This window comes from Periplaneta americana, chromosome 4 (genome assembly GCF_040183065.1).
Source record: "Periplaneta americana isolate PAMFEO1 chromosome 4, P.americana_PAMFEO1_priV1, whole genome shotgun sequence".
Taxonomy (NCBI): domain Eukaryota; kingdom Metazoa; phylum Arthropoda; class Insecta; order Blattodea; family Blattidae; genus Periplaneta; species Periplaneta americana.
In genome coordinates, this window is record NC_091120.1 from 69740246 (window position 1) to 69759412 (window position 19167).

The 19167-nt window shown below is 35.9% G+C and overlaps 1 protein-coding gene across 1 annotated transcript; it reads left to right on the top strand.

Moving 5' to 3' along the window:
- Positions 1 to 8609: 8609 nt before the first annotated feature.
- On the top strand, positions 8610 to 17187 carry LOC138697867 (mantle protein-like). Its single transcript, XM_069823451.1, has 2 exons — positions 8610 to 8725; positions 16421 to 17187. Exons 1-2 carry the CDS (start codon positions 8714 to 8716, stop codon positions 17081 to 17083), a joined length of 675 nt encoding a protein of 224 aa, XP_069679552.1. The 5' UTR covers positions 8610 to 8713; the 3' UTR covers positions 17084 to 17187.
- Positions 17188 to 19167: the final 1980 nt, after the last annotated feature.

The following is a 19167-nucleotide window of genomic DNA, read 5'->3' on the forward strand; positions in this document are numbered from 1 at the left end:
AGGTGATTGCCCACTTTGTAATTTCTCCATATCCCGCTGATTTCTGTGACCTCCCTTCGTAAGTGCTCAAGAAGACAACATAGAGACGGATGATCTTTTCCAACTAGCTTATTAATCCTATTATGCCAAGCTTCACATTGAAGTTACTTAGGAACCCTACAACAGTCAGATCCTGCGAAGTTACTTAGTGAACGTGCAAATATGTCGCAGTGACATTTTTCTTTTGTTTGACGAAATGTTCTAGTGATATTTTTCTTTTGTGTGACGAAATGTCTTTTTTTGTGTGATGAATTTACTAGGTGGTAATTTTCGGGGACGAAAAGTCCCGATTGAAAGAGGAACACTAGACAACCTGAAAATAAATAGAGAGATCAGACACGCTTTCAAGAACCGTAAGGGAATAGGTCACAAAGGCCATACGCTTTCACAAAGATGAAGAATAATTCAATTTTGTGTTAATTCATAACACGAAAGTAGTCCTTATTGTACTGACATCAAATCATTCAATTTAAGTATGGTTTTGTAATTAAAGCTCTAATCATGAATATCATTTGTAACGTCATACAGATAGCTGAATTATTGTAAAATGCGTGAGAGAAGCAACAAGAAGCAGTGTTATCTTCATGACAATGTGTTTTCTTTATTACTGGAAGTATTTGGATTTCTTTCTCATAAAGCCACGTTCGGTGCTGTTAAACAAGCTATTGTAATTAATTACTTTAACAAGAAAAACTAAATTCATTGCTCCGAGCCCAGAAATGGAATTGACAATGAAATTGCAATTGTATAACTACGACAAAGATATTCCTCTCTATATTTCCTTCAAAGAGAGTTTAAAAACACAGTCAACTATTTTTAAGATACAACCGACACAAATCGTCAAAATAAAAAATTACATAATCGTACATTGAGTTTGAACTCGTTTTTAAACTCCTTTTTTTCCGTTACTGATTTTTATGGGCTTCGCCCACAGCCTGTTAGCCTTGAAAGTATATAACGACTATGAGAATATAGCTGCCTACCAGTATCAGGCTTTAAACGTCAGTAATCGTAATGAATGTTGCTGAAAAAGCTAAGCACATCGAATTAGGATATCTGAGCATATGTAGTCCCAAATCTTATTCGAAACGAGAGGATTTATATTTACTTAAAACCATATTGAAATAAATACAAAAGTAAAATATATTTCAATGAATAAGAGAAAACGGAAAATGAATATGCTTAAATACACTGTAATGATCCCATAAACAGTCTTGGTATTGTGCTAGCTTAAAGCTAGAAATCTCTGTAAATAATATGCACTTAATATTATATTTATAAATTTACCTTAAAATAGTTATTCATGTGTTTTAATGCAATTTAAATTTATATTTGTGTAAAATATTATTTAAAAGCTATGAAAATATTAAAAGGCATTCGTGGCATTTGAACGTGTTCTGTAAAAACTGATGAAAGTTACGTAATTATTTGAGAAATTCAGGCTGGAAGTAATATAATTGTGTAGATTTATAATTTTATTCCTTGTGTAGAGTAAAAAAAAAACCAATGCTGTTTAATCCCAAATTAATATTCTTCTAGACAAGATATTTTTCTCCTAAATATTAACAATGTTTTAATCGATAAATACTATCCTTACGATTCTGCTTTTCACTTCTATCATTACAGAAACTGATGAGGATTGATTTATCACCTTACAGATTTAAAATAAAATGGACAGTTTTCTTATAAGTTAAATAAAAAGATTAACGCCTGTCGTTTTATTTCCTGCCATTAGGAAGCCTGTCAACCCTACTGCAACGACTAAGGGACGGAATACTGCCATTCAGACCGAGTGCGTATGTATTCTCGTAGGTAATCAGGCGACGCATTTTTGCCACGCTATATTGACTCTCAGTGTAATTGTGTAATTAATCATACAGTTAATTACAAAACACATAATTTTTATTTATTTATTTTAATATATAGATCCTATAGGTGGTGTACTCGGGAGGAAATTAAATACAGAATAAATATGGGAAATGCCTGTTATTATTCGGTTGAGAAACTTTTATCATCCAGTCTGCTGTCAAAAAATCTGAAAGTTAGAATTTATAAAACAGTTATATTACCGGTTGTTCTTTATGGTTGTGAAACTTGGACTCTCACTTTGAGAGAGGAACATACGTTAAGGGTGTTTGAGAATAAGATGCTTAGGAAAATATTTGGGGGTAAGAGGAATAAAGTTACAGGAGAATGGAGAAAGCTACACAACCCAAACCTACACGCCTTGTATTCTTTACCTGACATAATTAGGAACATTAAATCCAGGCGTTTGAGATGGGCAGGGCATGTAGCACGTATGGGCGAATCCAGAAATGCATATAGAGTGTTAGTTGGGAGGCCGGAGGGAAAAAGACCCTTGGGCAGGCCGAGACGTAGATGGGAAGATAATATTAAAATGGATTTGAGAGAGGTGGGATATGATGATAGAGAATGGATTAACCTTGCTCAGGATAGGGACCGATGGCGGGCTTATGTGAAGGCGGCAATGAACCTCCGGGTTCTTTAAAAGTAAGTAAGTAAGTAATACATAGGGCCTACTATTGTTCCTTTCAATCTACAAAGCTATGTCACTTTCACCCTGTGTGTGTGATATTAGCAGAACTGAAAATTCGTAGGTATGAATTTCACTATAAATCACCATTCTCTCCTTTGGGAAATCTGCAGAACCGGTCGATGGTGGTGGTGGTAGTAGTACTACTACTACTACTACTACTACTACTACTACTACTACTACTACTACTACTACTACTAATAATAATAATAATAATAATAATAATAATAAAGAATGCATCCTCATAACAGGCCTTGATGCCCACAGGGTAACAGGAGGTTAAGATCCTCACCTGTGTAGACAATTGGCATTAATAATATATAGGATATCAGTCCTATGTGCCGGCCACATTTAACCCAAAATAAACATCTGTGGTATACTTATTTCTATTAGAGGTTGAGTAAGCCCCAGGGCCACAGTACGGTCTGGAGAGTAAGATAAATATATGAATCCGCGACCCTATCGGAAATCCAACCCGTGGCCTTCCGTCTTTTTAACGCTACGTCTTAAAACGCAACGTTACTGCGCTGCGTGTCCCTAGAGATTTATACACTACATAAAATATAGTTTAAAAATAGAAGGACTTCTACTTCATCTTCTCCGATCACGTACACACACGCTTACACGATCTGTTATTACATTATTAATCTTGAAAAGTGCATACGTGATGATCTTTCTGGACTGAAAGAAAGTCTGACCATAATATACAGTGTGTTCAACGTAGTCATACAGTATAAGCGAAAAACACATAAAATATAGAACTTAGAGATTTTTTAATAAAAAAGCTATTATTATTATTATTATTATTATTATTATTATTATTATTATTATCATTATCATGTTGTAATACCAAGTGATTCAAAACTTTGTGCTCAAGTTGAAGGAAAAGAGCCATCGAAATATAATATTTTCTGAATAGGAGTCTGTCCTCTCTAATCCCTAGTGTTAGTACAAGACCGTAATGTTTGGACATGCATTGCGTTTGTAAATTATGAACTTTGCCTCCTGCCACTATGTCTTCTTTTTACAAATTATTTTAGAGCTATTAGAATACGTGTCGTTTATAGTACGTCAGCATATGTGAATGCAACAGAACGTAGCACCAGCAACTTCACTCTTCCTGTACAAGACATTCCAAATCTCGCATATCTAGGGCGTTGGAACAGAAGAGGTCTGACTGAATGGCCAGCCCGCTCTCCAAATTTGATACCTACTGATAACACCGATGGAAGAATCATAAACAATTTAAAGCCATGATCTTGCAGCTTCTGTTGTGATTGGGGAGACGTCTTAAGCCTTGGTTTTTCTGAACCGACGCATGCGACGTGCGAGGCACGCCTCGCACAAATCTGGACTACACGAGAGATAGTGAGGGACTTCTATGGCTGCGAGATGCTAGATCTGGGTACCTCGCAGCCATAGAACCACTCACTATATTCTCTCGTATAGTCCGGATTTGTGCGAGGCGGGCCTCACATTCCGCACGTCGCATGCGTCGGTTCACAAAAATCAAGGCTTTAATGAAAAGCAAGATAACTAAACGACTAACGACGGACTTACGTTCTAAGGTTGCGTTCGGACATGGGTTTGAATCATGCTTAAGTGACTACTATCTGGGAGGATTTTACCCCAACTGTAAGACAATTCTATGGTGTACTCTTGCTGTAAAATATTATTACTTAATTCTAATCTCACAAACAAACATTCTGATGGGAGTAGATAAAAAAGTTAATTTTTTCTTTCACCATGTTAATAATGTCAAAAGAAGTGCTTGTACAAATTTTGGCTACTCGATCGCAATTATGAGGGCCGTAAAAAATAAGTTCTCCAGGGGCAGTTAACAGAAAGAAAACACAATTTCATTGGAAAAATTTATTGCAACAGACACAGCAATTATTGTTGAGCTATTTTTCAATATATTCCCCACCTGAATTGAGATATTAGACTATTTGTCGTATCATGGGATCGACAGAGGTGCAGACGGCTGTCAAACGCTGGTTCCGAGCCCAATCGGCTGACTTTTACGACATAAGGATACAAAAATTGATCCCATGGTATGACAAATGTCTCAATTCCAGTGGGAGATATGTTGACAAATGGCGCAGCAATTGCTGTATCTGTTTCAATAAATCTTTCAATGTAATAGTGTGTTTTTTTTCTGTAAATGACCCCAGGGAACATCACTTTCTGGACGGCCTCGTAATTGCGGTCGAGTGGCCAACATTTGTATAAGCACTTGTTTTGACATTATTAACATGGTGGAAGAAAAATTTTAACTTTTTTTCTGTCCTCATCAGAATGTTTGCTTGTCAGTGATGGACAACAGAAGTAGCAGAGGGATTAAACAGAGTCCTCTGTATATGAAGCACGGGACGTACAGAAATGTTGCCTCTCACAACCTGTAGTACGAGCTAAAGTTCAAGGACGTTTGTGTGTCTTTGCATCCATGCAGTTAATCTCAGAATTTTGTATCTACTGGAGGGATTACTCAATCGTCCGTAGTACAATGCAAGCTATCGTGTTATTTCTAATTATTTGAGAATTGTGTATAGCATACTACAGCGAATTTTTTCAGGTTTAAATTATTTGCAAAATGTGAAGAGATTATCCGTCTAGTCATTTCGAACATTTCGCAAGAAGAGATTAGTTGAGCATTTCAGAACACTCTTCGGAGATGCCAAAATGTACTGAAGCAGGAGAACAAAGCTTTGAGACTCTCGTGACACAGGTAAGATGTAGTTTTATTATTTTTAAGTTGTTTATAACCCTTTCTCCGCTAAACAGACTTTAGAAACTATTACTACCGTAATAGTTTTCGCGGTAACTGTAGGAGGCGTATTCTAAGTTTGCTGTGTGTGGGAAGCGTCATATACGGAGAATCCTGTAGAACTCGATCTACTCTGACCTGAGGCTGGGCTCGGACGTGGGTTCGAATCTCTCTTGCGCTGATTATGTGATTGAGTTTTACAGAAGTATTCTGCAACTTCAAAGCAAATGTCCACTTAATTCCATGACAACACATTGAATAATTTCGTCAACTCGCATGTTTACATAATATCGTTAAAGTGCCAATTAAAATTACCTGATTGATCAGAAATTACTACCAAACTAATATAACAAAAACCACTACTACAAGAACTATCAAATCACAATCAAAACTACCAGAAACACTATTACCAAAATCTCCATTATTTTTAGTTGGATATTTAATGGCGCTACATCAACTACTCGATTATTTAACGTCTATGAGATTGGCGATATGGAGATGGTAATTAACGAGATGAGGCCGAGGATTCGCCATAGATTACCTACCATTCGCCTTACGGTTGTGGAAAACCTCGAAAGAAAACCAACCAGGTAATCAGGCCAAGTGGGACTCGAACCCACGTTCCAAAAAAAACCTCCATTATCACAAATACCCCATACTAACACAAACACGATCATAACACACCGTGTGTGTGTATGTGTGAATCAAGTACTCAAATTTCTACTACTTTTATAGTACATGTATAATTAAACAAAATTTCAACTCGAGGCTTTTACTTTTAAAAGTCTGCTTACTTTTGTTTCTGAATATATGCATAATAAATCAAAATAATAGATTCAAGAAGAAAACATTCAATCTTATGATCAAGTGTAATTATTTTAAGAGTAACTGGCTCTTAAAAAATTGGTTTGCATTTAGGTCTGTGAACTCAATTTCAATTATATCACATCGTGATATCACAAAACTTTAGACATGAAAGTATTTACAAAGAGCCGGGTAAGTTGTAGTTAGAATTAAACTGAGTTACTTTGCTTAGCTTCAGAGTATGTATATGAAGAAACAAGTTTCCTCATTTAAATACAAAAAACCTGTAATATAGAAATAAATATTACTTTATTCAATAATGAAATTTAAGAATCCGTTGAATTTCAACCAATCGAGTCATTTATCGCTGCAATATTCTCTTATTTCATATTGTCACTTTTTCTTGTCGTAAATAATAATTCGACCTTTGAGTAGGCCGAGACGTAGAAGGGAGGATAATATTTTATATAGATTTGAGGGAGGTGGAATATGATGATAGACACTGAATTAATCTTGCACAGAATAGGGACCGATGGCGGGCTTATGTGAGGGCGGGGATGAATCTGCGGGTTCCTTAAAAGCCATTTGTAATTAAGTAAGTAAATAATAATTCGTAATTGTTTCAAATAAGTAACACTATAACCTAAATTTCAATGAAGTCAGAGATAATGGACAAAAATTCCTTGAGTACTCAGTACATCGAATAAATCTACTTTCGCCAAATGCAGCTTCTAGTTACTGTATATTTAATTAAATTCCCATCTTATTTTTTATATATTTTGTAATACCATTATTACTTTGGTTCTAGTCGTATTCTCAACTATTTTTTATTATTTCTTCACAAATTAGATTGAGATATGTTAGGAGTCGGTAAATAGTATGTGTTATGATATTAATTTAAGTAGTTAAATATCATTTCATTCGACAAATTATCTTATACAAATATTGCCACGCGAGTTTCTATCGCTTTCTATGGCAATATTGCATGAGAGGACTTGCAGTTTCAGCAAGGAGATAATGAAATATTATAGGCTACTTTATGCAGATAGATACAGATGGATTTATTGAGTAATATTATACATACAGATGTTATATCATCATAATTTTCTCTTAAATCCAATGCACGGGTCTTCTGACCGTACGTGCTTTTAAGCTAAAACAAGTCCTACTTTGTAGGTTTCACCCCCTCACCTATAGTTAGATCCAACCACTCTCCAAAAGAACACATAGATTAAAATAAAAGTGGCACAAACAACACACATTATATCCTAACCTAAACAGGCATAAAAATGTATAATTTAGTATCCCTTCGTCAGTTCGCAGCACAAACTTCAACAGCTGAAGTTCTAATCTGTCTCGCCTTCAAGAGGAACAATCCAGTCTTTTGTTCGCATTCTCTACTCCACATGACGTCAAGACATGCAAACGCACTCCTATTCTGACTTAGAATCGAGGGTAGTAGATATTTTTTCGGATATGTTCCAATTCGACACACTATAATAAAATGTGTCCAGGAGTCTTTTCTCCGCACAGTGGAAAAAGGCGCTGTCCTTCTTCGTTGACAATTTTACTACACTTTCATGCCCTCAATCTTAGTAACTGATACATGTCACTTCCTGTAAACTACAAAACAATACCGGAAACATGTGGTGGAATGCATGAACAGATTTTTGTGTAATTTCTAAGAAAACTACATACCGGTACCATCTATGTATATATCGAACCATTTTTAAATTACATATTAAAATGTATTTCGTGTTCAATGGAACAAATGAAACTTTTGATTTTGGTGAATATACCATACAATAATATAGACGAGTGGCCAATAGGCTTGGAGCTCACACATTCAGTTCTTATCAGCCCCAAAGTCGCTTGCAAGCACGCGTATCGGGTACCTTTTAAAGTTTCTCCTCCCATTTCCCATCTGAGTCATTCATTTATTTATATTACCTTTGTTATATTTCATTGAATTAAACTATTACCTGAAAATTAAAACATTTTGTTTGATTTTGGCATCTTCGTCCCTGCTAATGATCACCACTTTCGTTTATGTTGTAATGCAGAGCTTTGCATAAAAGCCGTGAGTCTAACGACGATCTGCAAACATGCTGTGTTATATTTTTTATCAATGTAACTGGTATTAGCACTATACTGTAATCCAGCCAACTCCTTCTCTTCGTGACCCAGACCTCTAAACGACAACTGGACGCAAGTACAACCTGACAGATGGTGACAAACAAATGAAACAACAAATGCGATCAACTTGCTTGTATCTAGCCATAGTGATGATAATACTTGATTATATGGAGTGTAATGCAATTTAACATTTTTATTGCCTTTGGAGGAAAAAGTAGTCAAATCAAGTTTAGGAGAGCCATGAGGCACTTGAACAACACATGTATTTGGTTCGACACAAAGCAAAATGATGGGAGTAAGGGAGAGAGAGACGGGCGGGAAAGTGAAGCGGTGAACGCTGAGGTATAAATTGAGGCGCGAGCTACGACCGGCAGCAACAAAACCGTCAACTCTCCAGCCAGCAGGTCCGCAGCATGAAGCCTATCGTAAGTCACGTTTAGTCACAGTGCAGCAATTAGTCTCTGTTGGATGCTAGTTCATGACCTCAACTCATAGTGTAACAATGTAACTGAAGCACAATTTTGGACTTTTCCACTAGATTAAAGGTTTAAACTTAGGTAACAATGAAATTAAAGAGAGATAATATTATTATTTTAACTTCTTTTGGAAGGGAAGAAAGTCTGGGGGTTCCGTAGATTTTCAGTACGTTAATGAACGTTAGTCCTGAATGAAATAACTATAGATAAAAATATTTTATTTTGTCCTCTTTGATATTGGGATATTACAATGACTATTACACTTTTACTACGTCTTACTACTTTTGACCACTAAAACGCTACGAAAGGATGCGTTTCAATCAACCATGCCCGTTTATCGCTACAATTTTATCACTTCCCTAGTATTTGTTTGTTTTTATTTCTTCCCTAACATTTGTTTGCTTTTATCATTTCCCTAGCATTTGTTTCTTTGTTTCCAACATTTCAAAATTCAAATTCTTTACGATACTATAAAACATGATTTGCGATCGTAATTTGTTTCCCGGATAGCTAGTCAACTGAAAATGGCGGCTCCGTTCAAGCTAACATTAGTGAAATAGAATTTTAGTAAGTCAAATAATACCTAAGTTATTTTATTGTATTAGAGTACTTTATTTCTTCTAATTTTTATATACTTTCTTCTGTTTTTATAATCTCCCTACCATTTGTTTCTTTATTTGCCAACATTTCAAACTGCAAATTCTTTACGGTACTATAAAGCATGCTTTCCGATCGCCATTTGTCAGACAGTCAACTGAAAATGGCGGGTCCATTCAAACGTTTTGGTGAAGCTAACATTAGTTAAACAGAATTTTAGCAAGTTAATTAGTATTTTATTGTATTAGAGTAATTTATTTCTTCTAATATTTATATACTTACTTCTAATAGTGTAATAGTCAATTAAATCTCACTCGTTTTGATTTTCTCTATATAAATCAAAACCTCTAATGAGATTACTGTTCAATAATAAATAATATAAAAAATATTCAACAATTCGGAGCTTCGTATCTACTTCATCTTCGGAAAAGGCAAGAATCTGGTTTTTATTTCTAAATTAAACATATTATTGTTAAACATAACTGTTGTATTATAATAAAATACTTTCAAACATTTTAAAGCGGTCTGTAGTTGAAGTTCCGAGTGTCAATTTCTAGGTCAAAATTGCTATGAATACATAAATTAATTGAGTAATGTTAAATGTAAACAAATAATCAAACAGAAATGTATTTACAGAATGATCCAATAACCTTACGACTCATATTTTGATGTGAGTTAATATATTAACGTTCTACTGTCAGACACTAAACATATCAAGATATATTGTTAAGTAACTTATCAAATATTATCGACCGATGAAATTTTATTCAAATTGGTTTCTTTAAAAAACAAAACGTGAAATTTTGAATGCAAAATTGAATAGAGAATAAACTTTGTATAAATTAGTATTATTGCAGTTTATTTTAACGTCACACTTCCAAAAAATATTAGCGGGGTTATGTGAACTATATACATACTATTGACTATTTCTAGAAATAACTTCGTAATATGTAATGACGGTTTAATTTTTGGAAATATTCAACATGTTTTTCCTCCATACTGTGTCTTGTACAATAATTAAAATTGATATGTGTAAAGGATTGTCATTCTGCTATATGAAAAAATATTTTTACGATTTAAAAAAAATTTGAAAATTCAAAATGGTGTCAGTTCACTTTGCAGTGACGAAGCATTTCCCTCATAACCCATAAACTTGTTAACTTTTTCATGTTCTCTCTCTTTTATTTTATTGCTGAAACTCATGTTTAAAATATCATGCTATTTCAACTACATTCCTTAATAAATATAAATATATATATATATATATATATATATATATATTTTTTTAATTTTGTGTTAGAAGAAAATACTGATATTTGACCATTTTTAAAAATGAATTTACTTTTTATCAATTTATCAAAGGTAGAGAAGTTATCTTGCATCATATTGTAGATGTGACATGTATAAATACACTCAAAATATTTCATCACAGAATGTTGGATAGTTTTTGAGTTATGTGAGAAACGCTTCATCAGTGGACAGTAAACTGAATTTTGAAAAAAAAATGTAAATATTTTCTTTAAATTGTAAAAGTATTTTGTTCATATAGCAGAAGGAAAGTGTTTTACATATACTAATTTTCACCATTATACACGATACAGTAATGGAGGGAAAAAAATGTTGAATATTTCCAAAATTTTACTGCTGTAAGCTGTACCTAACCCCTTAAATAAAGCTTATGTTGTTATCTTCATAATATTTTACTTGATTTACAAAATTGTATTTCATTGAATAGAAAACTTAAGAAGTTTTTAAATTTAATCTGACAGGAAACTCAATGATTTATCTACATTTTTCCATTAATATATACAGTAAGTTAACTGATTTTATGCAACGCTTTATTAATTTTAACATGTAGGCTATTATTATGTAGAATCTTTGAAAAATACTTTTCAGAAATGTTAATGTAGGTACCCACTGCATTTATAATTATAGTAGGTCTGATTTTAATAATACACAAATAATGTACCTTGTATATATAATATATAATTGTATGTTCAAATTTTTTTAATTTAATGTAAAACTCTGTGCCAAGTAATGTTTCTTACGTTCTCTATGTTGCAACGATCATTATTTTACATCCCTCATTTTTCAATTCAAGCCGTGGGAAATGCTGGTGAGCTGATACAGAACTTCGAATTGCCAATCGGGGAATTTTAATTAAATAAATAAGAAACATATTTCCGGGACTCTTTCTGACATTCCTCAATATTCTATCCGCAGTAACGAGGTTTGGTTATGTTAGTATGAAAACACTGGTCGTCACAATAATGCGTGCATTAGAGCTGTGGTTCCCAAATTTTCGAAGGAGCGACTCACTTTTGGGCGAGACTTCTGTATGCAACCCTCACTGCCGAACTGGTAGGGTACTTAGCCTTATACGGAAAACAAATCCCTGTAAAATCGAAAACAATTATAATTTGACTCAAAATTAGTGCATATCACCAAAAGAATGACAAAAATATAAAAATATAACGCAAAAACGACAGCAAATAGCCTATTACATGAACATAATTTTTATGGTAGCCGACTTTGCTAATACTTTCGAACACTTTGAGTAGTAGTTTGTAAGGACAAGATGTTATATTTTTCATCCAGGGATAAAATCAAAGGATTTATAAAGAAACTTGATTTCTGGTCGACATCACTTGACAAAAAGGAATGTGATGCATTACAGTGCATTAAAGAACTCGTGGAAAAATTAGCTATGTATGATAACACAGACACTAAGTTCGTTTTTGCGAACACGCAATTAAGTTTGCACAATTCTAAACATCAATATTTTTTCTGTATTTTCCAAAAGTCACTCAAAACAACACAAAAGTCAAAGATGGATACTAAATTCATTTTAGACAGTTGCATTCAATTGGATAAAATTTAAAAAAAAATTGAAAACTAAATTTATTTAAATAATATCTTACTTACGTACTAATGGAGTATTGAAACTAGGTTTTCTTGCAAAGTGTAGACCAGTTGTGGATCAAAAGAATACATGAATACCCCGAGTTTTCAAAAGAAGCTCTTAAATTGTTTATAACATTTGAAAATTCGTATTTATGCAAAATAAGTTTCTCGTTTATGACTGCCATCAAAACATTTAACTTGAAATTGATATTACTATGTGTGTATCGAGTCCCGCGCTGGTTCGAGTCCTCATGGGGAAGAAATTTTCTCATGAAATTTCGGCCAGTGTATGGGACCGGTGCCCACCCAGCACCGTGATGCACTTGGGGAGCTACGATAGGTAGCGAAATCCAGTTACGCAAACCAGCTATAACGGCTAGGGGGATCATCGTGCTAATCACACGATACCTCCATCCTGGTTGGATGATCGTACACCTCTGCTTCGGCATGTAGCCGTGAGGCAAGCAGCCACCTGGTCGGTCTTAGCCCTTCATGGGCTCCAGCGCCACGGATTATTATGTGTGTATCGAATACACAGTCCAGATTTCAGAGCTACTTTATAAAAACAGGCACATTTGTCGTATTAATAAAATTATTTTTACCAAAGTGTATAACTACAGAAACGTTCTTTTTTATTTTCAAGATAAATGTTGTTTACGTTTCTGAACACACACTATTAGTATTTTAATAAGAGGTTTTTTGTTTTATTTTGTAAATCATCTCGCGACCTCACTCGGCTCTTTACACGAGCCCCCCCCCCCGTGGGTCGCGACCCTTAGTTTCGAAACCACTACATTAGAAAAACAATAAACATGATCAGATACAACGCCATCAAGCAACAATCGTAAATGTAGTCCACAGATGTGGAGTAACGCTTAGTATGTCTGACCGTGAAACTAGCGGCCCCGGGGTCATTCCATTAAGAGCAATTGAAGGGCCTGGTGCAAGAATGGGGGAAATTGCATTTTACCATATTTCTCAGGAGAGACGATTAAATGTCTCCCTCTTGTGCCGAACATAGAAGCGGAGTAAGTTTTAATCTCTTTGATACGTTCAATTTCCAGCGGATCTACATCGTTCGTGTACCAAACCTGTCATTATGTTTTCGCCATATATATAGACAAAAGAACTGATTTTTTTTTTAATTTTGGAGTTACCTCCCTCTTGCACCAAGCTCTTCAATTGCTGGGTAGCTTTCGGCTCTGGACTTTGGACTCATCTCGCTAGCATTACCACCTTCTTCTCACTCAGATAGTAGATAACAATAGAACTTGACAAAGCGTCGTAAAATAACCAATCAAAAACTGTAAACCTAATTAATAGAGTTTGATACGTCTTCCACTCAATGGCACTTCCAGGCAAAGGCGACGCTACCAAAGCATTCTCCAAGTATAGCGCAGCAGAGCCATTGCTGCAAAAACATTAGAATTCACAGAAAACTGTCAGTGAAACGAGGGGGACGTTAATCTGTAGCATTTATGTATCATGTAACAATATTCTATTCAGAAGATCTGCCGATTGGACTGTGTACGCAACCCACCCAGTAATGCATAATTAGAATTGGATGATCAACCAGCAATTATAACAGTATATACACCCAAACTAGTACAACAAAGAAAAAATAATAAACCTAATAACCAGTAAAATAAGGAATTACAAATCAAACCAATAAAGACAAAAATAATCTAAAAACAGGAGCAAAATAATAACATAAATAATTAGATAATAAAAAAGGAAATGACTGCTCCTTCTGAGACAGGGGGCATAATTTTGAATAAATGAATGAATGAATGAATGAATGAATGAATGAATGAATGAATGAACAAGCCAAAGTTTCCCGTTAATGGCAAAGGCCTCCTAGTAGGTGTGGCCCTGTAAGGTTACTCGATGGCCCACTCCGTGTAAGTGTTTATACCTATTATAGAATAATTAATTCGATAGCTTTCATTCCGTTTTCATATCATATTTCCCATACTCATTTTGTAAACAGAATTAATTTGTTTACAAAAATTTCAACAAATTATGCTTCTGAACGATTTATTAAAATGAGATCTGTAGTTATACTATTACTATTAAAGAGAAGAGATAATTTTATTGTACACTGAGGGTTAATTCCTCAGTTTCTTTTTTTCCATAATTTTTAATGTTTATTTTCATAATTGAGAGTTAGAGTTCGGAAGATGAAGATCCGGTTACTAGTTACATATATGAAGGGTTCAGAACCATAGTTAGCCAACCGCCATATTATATTAAAGACGTAGAAAACAAGGGTTAAATTTAAGTTATTACCATAATTCAAGGGAAACATATAGCAAGTAATATAAAGTATGCACATTAAAACTATGTTAATCTTCATTAAACTATGATATTCACTTAATTTTAACCCTTACTTTCTCCGTTTTTAATAAATGGCGTTTGGCCCACTATGGCTCTGAACCCTTCATATGTTCCCTTCCATGCTCGAATAATGGAGATCACTGGTCAAAAGGGGTAGTCTCTGCTATACTGTACATTACATTACTGTAAGTATCACATACACAATATATTACATTACAATATAATATGTACGGAGTCTTCCATATTATAACAAGTCTCTCATACCGTAAGCTGTGTTATACGCCTCGCACATTTCACCTTGAAGTCTAGGGTAGGTCTCTACTGTTAGTTTCTAAAACCTGTTTAGCGGGAAAAATGTTTGTAAGAAACTTAAAATTTAACAAAAGTGCATCTTTCTTGCATCACAAATGATGTTAAAACCTTCTGCTTCAATATTTTTGACATCTCCTAAGATTCTTCTGAAATATTCGATTAACTTACCCTTGCGAAATTTTCGAAATGACTAGTCGGATATTTTCTTCCACTTTTTACGAACTGTAACTTGAAACTTCAAAAAGTCGTTGAAATGTGATATATACCATTCTCAAAGAACTTAAAAAAATACAATAGCTTGCACTACACTACACTACGACGAATGAGTACCGCCGTAAGTGTTCCGAAACAATTACAAAAACACAATAGCTTGCACTACATTACTCACGAATGAGTAATCCCTCCAGTGTTCCGAAAAAATTAAAATAATAGCTTACACTACATTATGCACGAATGAATAACCTCTTCAGTATCTGACAACAGAGTTGAGGCGAATTGCACGCATGTAATCCCCGAAAAAAAGACCTTGAACTTCTAGTGCGATTGGTGTGGCATAGTTGCGCCCCGCGGTCAATTGGAAGGCCTAGGCATGGCATAGTTGCGCCCCGAAGAAATCAGGTAGCAGAATGGACATGGCATAGTTGCGCCCCGATGAAGTCAGGTATCAGAATGGACATGGCATAGTTGCGCCCCGATGGGTATAGCACACACGAAAGTGATTGTCATAAAATAAATAAATTAGGCCCAATTAAAAATATTATAGTGGTAGCTGCACTGAAATCAGGTAGCATATGATCAATTTTCCTATTTAAAATAACACATTTTTTTATCGATCACACACAATAAATGAACTACGGTACAGGGTTTCGCAAATCGAAATTTAAAATCATTGTGAATTATTAATCTTTACCCTTTCCACTAAACTTAACATTAATTTTAAATTAACCTCACTATACGCCACAGACGGTGTGAAAATCACTAATCAAATGTCAAGATTGCTAATGCCCCATATTCCAACGACTCACTCATTTGAATATGTCAGCTAATAAAGTACTGCCAACTTCATGGTGTTCATTTTAACGCTATCGATAATGAATATTAAATCGAATAAGAAATCAATAAGATTGGTTGATTACGAGTCTCGAGTTCCTGTAATGTCTTTTTCTTTATTTATTTCATCGGGGCGCAACTATGCCATGCCTCTTTTCTCTACTTGATGGGAACGGGGCGCAATTATGCCAACAAAACAGGGACCCTTTTTTATCTGCTGCATCTTACCTGCCCGTGGGGCGCAACCATGCCCTGCCCAGTACGATAGGTGCACTGTGGGAGGCAACATCTCTCTCGTCACATGGCGTTATATACGGAGTACTCTGTATTACACTATATCAAAATTACATTATATAACGATTCGGAAAAAAGAACTTTAAATGACTTTAATTTAAGGCAAAGTGCGAAGGCTACATTCTTAACATGTGTCTTTGTTGCCGGCAGGTGTGCATTCTGGTCGCAGTGCTGGCACTCGCCGGGGCCGAGCAGCACAAGCGGGGACTCGAGGAGTACGGGTACGGGGGTGGCCACTTCGAGGGCGGCAGCTACGAGGGCGGCGAGGAGGGTGGTGAGATCAGCAGCGGCGGTGGTGGCGGCGAGGCCAGTGGAGGACAAGAGAGCCACGGCGAGCATCACCAGGAACATGTGAGGACCATCATCATTACCAAGAAGGTGCCCTACGCCGTCCCTAAGCCTTACACTGTCACCGTCGAGAAGAAGGTTCCTTATGAAGTCAAGGTCCCCTACCACGTGACGGTGCCCAAACCTTACCCCGTCGAGGTACCTAAGCCCTACACCGTCGTCGTAGAGAAGAAGGTGCCCTACACCGTCGAAAAGAAGGTGCCATATGAAGTGAAGGTTCCCGTGAAGGTGCCCTACCCCGTGCCCCACCACATCGAGGTGCCAAAGCCCTACACCGTCCATGTCCCCAAGCCCGTGCCCGTGCCTCATCCCGTCTACGTCGAGAAGAAGGTCCCCGTGTACGTTGATCACCACCACCACGAGGAGGAGGCCCAGGCCCCGAGCAGCGAGCACCACGGCCAGGCCGAGAGCTACAGCAGCTTCTCTTTGGGTGGAGGAGAAAGCCATGGGCACGACAGCTACTAGTGCACCTCACACGCAACAGCATCACTATTATTTATTCACTTATTCATCCACATCACCGAACAAACTCAATTTTTTTAAGCAATAAAATGTTTGAAAAACCTAAACTCTCTCTTCATCTCTTTCACCAATCGTCATTTCACTTACTTCTCGGACAAATTTGGCGTACATTTATGCATTCTATTTACAGTGACTGAAAATGAGTGGTCACATTTGCTAATGTTATTGAAAAGCCAGACCACTTTCGCCTTAGATAGTATAGTAGGCTATAACATCCACTACTATATGTTACCAAAGTCAGGCACAGTCGGGAAAGTTTATCAAGTTTTTCGTACCATATTAGTCTGGCAGTGTGAAACATTTCATGTCTGAGTTGAAAACATCTGAAAGACATTACCTACCTGAAAAAAGCCAATGTTTAATAATAAAAATGTTTTGAAAATAGAACTGTCTTCATGTTTTGAGTTACTACTTGCAGTTTTACCTTATCCTCGGACTCCTCCTGATATATCTACAATGACCGAAAGTCATTAGTAAAATTTGCATATTTTAATTACAAGCTTTTATGAGTATTCTGTTGCCGAGCTCAGCCTGTCGCATAGGCGGTCCGGGTTCGAGTCCCGGTAAGGTCTGGGATTTTTAATTGGAAAATCCGTAGTGAGACTAGCAAACAAGGTCGCAGTTGGGATTTTCTCGGTGCTCTCCCGTTTCCCCATATTAGGCATCTACATCATTCCGTCAACATCTCTCCATTTCGTTTTCATGCCATAGCATTCCCCGAACACCAGATGACGATGCACGGATGGGGTTGCCTGTCCGAAATCTGGGTAAGCAGGAAATCTTAGTAGTCAGCCGATGTGAACTTGGAAATGTTCGTAGCTTGAGGGTTAGTGAAACATCTTGAGAGGTCAACAGTACTGGCTAGCCCCCTTCCTAAATTCAATTAAATTCAATATTGCATTCAATGCCACCCAAACAATGTTGACAAAAAGATTTATTGGTTATTAGTAATGATGAAACCTCTCCTTCCATGGACACGAGGTTGCTTACACTTAAACCATACAGTATGGGTGCTTCTGAACTCCGCACAGCCAGATGTAAACAAGAGCTGATTTCAGACATACAGACAGAGTATACTTCGGTGGAACATAAACGTTGCGCACTACCTTTTCTTAACATTTGGAGTGAAATATAACCACTGTAAAGTTGTTACTGTTGGTAGTCCTTTATAGAATGTGCAATTCAACTCAAATCTACAAATATTAGAATGACTAAATATATAAAGTAATGACAATAACACTACACTACAGGTTAGAAAACGACTCGCTCACTTACTACCGGACTGGACACGTAGCACCACAGTTCAGTACTGTTGCTGTAAGCAGATGGTACAGGAAATAATTCTACCCCCTTCCCTCTGACGTCATGCACAATACTCCTCGTGCTAAGATATAACTTTAAATTTTATATGAGTAGCTGTTGGCAACAATAACAGTGTTAAACTAAAACTGAAGAGAGTTCTTGAAAACAAATCCTGTACATTCGAACTCTGTGAAGTTCAATAAGAATTAAATAGTGAACAGCCACAAGATCATAGACAACTTTATAATAAACGAACTATTTTAAAATGCCGCACCAATAACATAGTATAATATTTCTAAAGAACATTTCCTTATTTCAGTGGCAATGATCGAAAAAGTTTTATATTTGAGATTTTACAAATATAAGTTACACAGATGTAGGCCTACATACCACAAAATTAGTGACACAAAGTATATCATTCATTTCTATTTAAAATGCATCACCATTTTATACAAAGGAAATAATGAGTTATCTAAGTCGCTTTCTTAAATATGTGTTACAATCTGTTTTAGCCGCCTAACTATACGGAGCAATATTTTGATTCAAGCATAGCAACTCTCAGCAGAAGTACCTGTACTACCCAGAGTTGATGTAAACAACACGACTTGTATTACACGCGATGTAGTTCAATTCATACGTTCGGTGTCCCTACTCTTCACCAATCACAATAAATTAATACTTAGACATTCCAGAATTTGGGTCTAGATCTGTAGCAAGGAAATCCA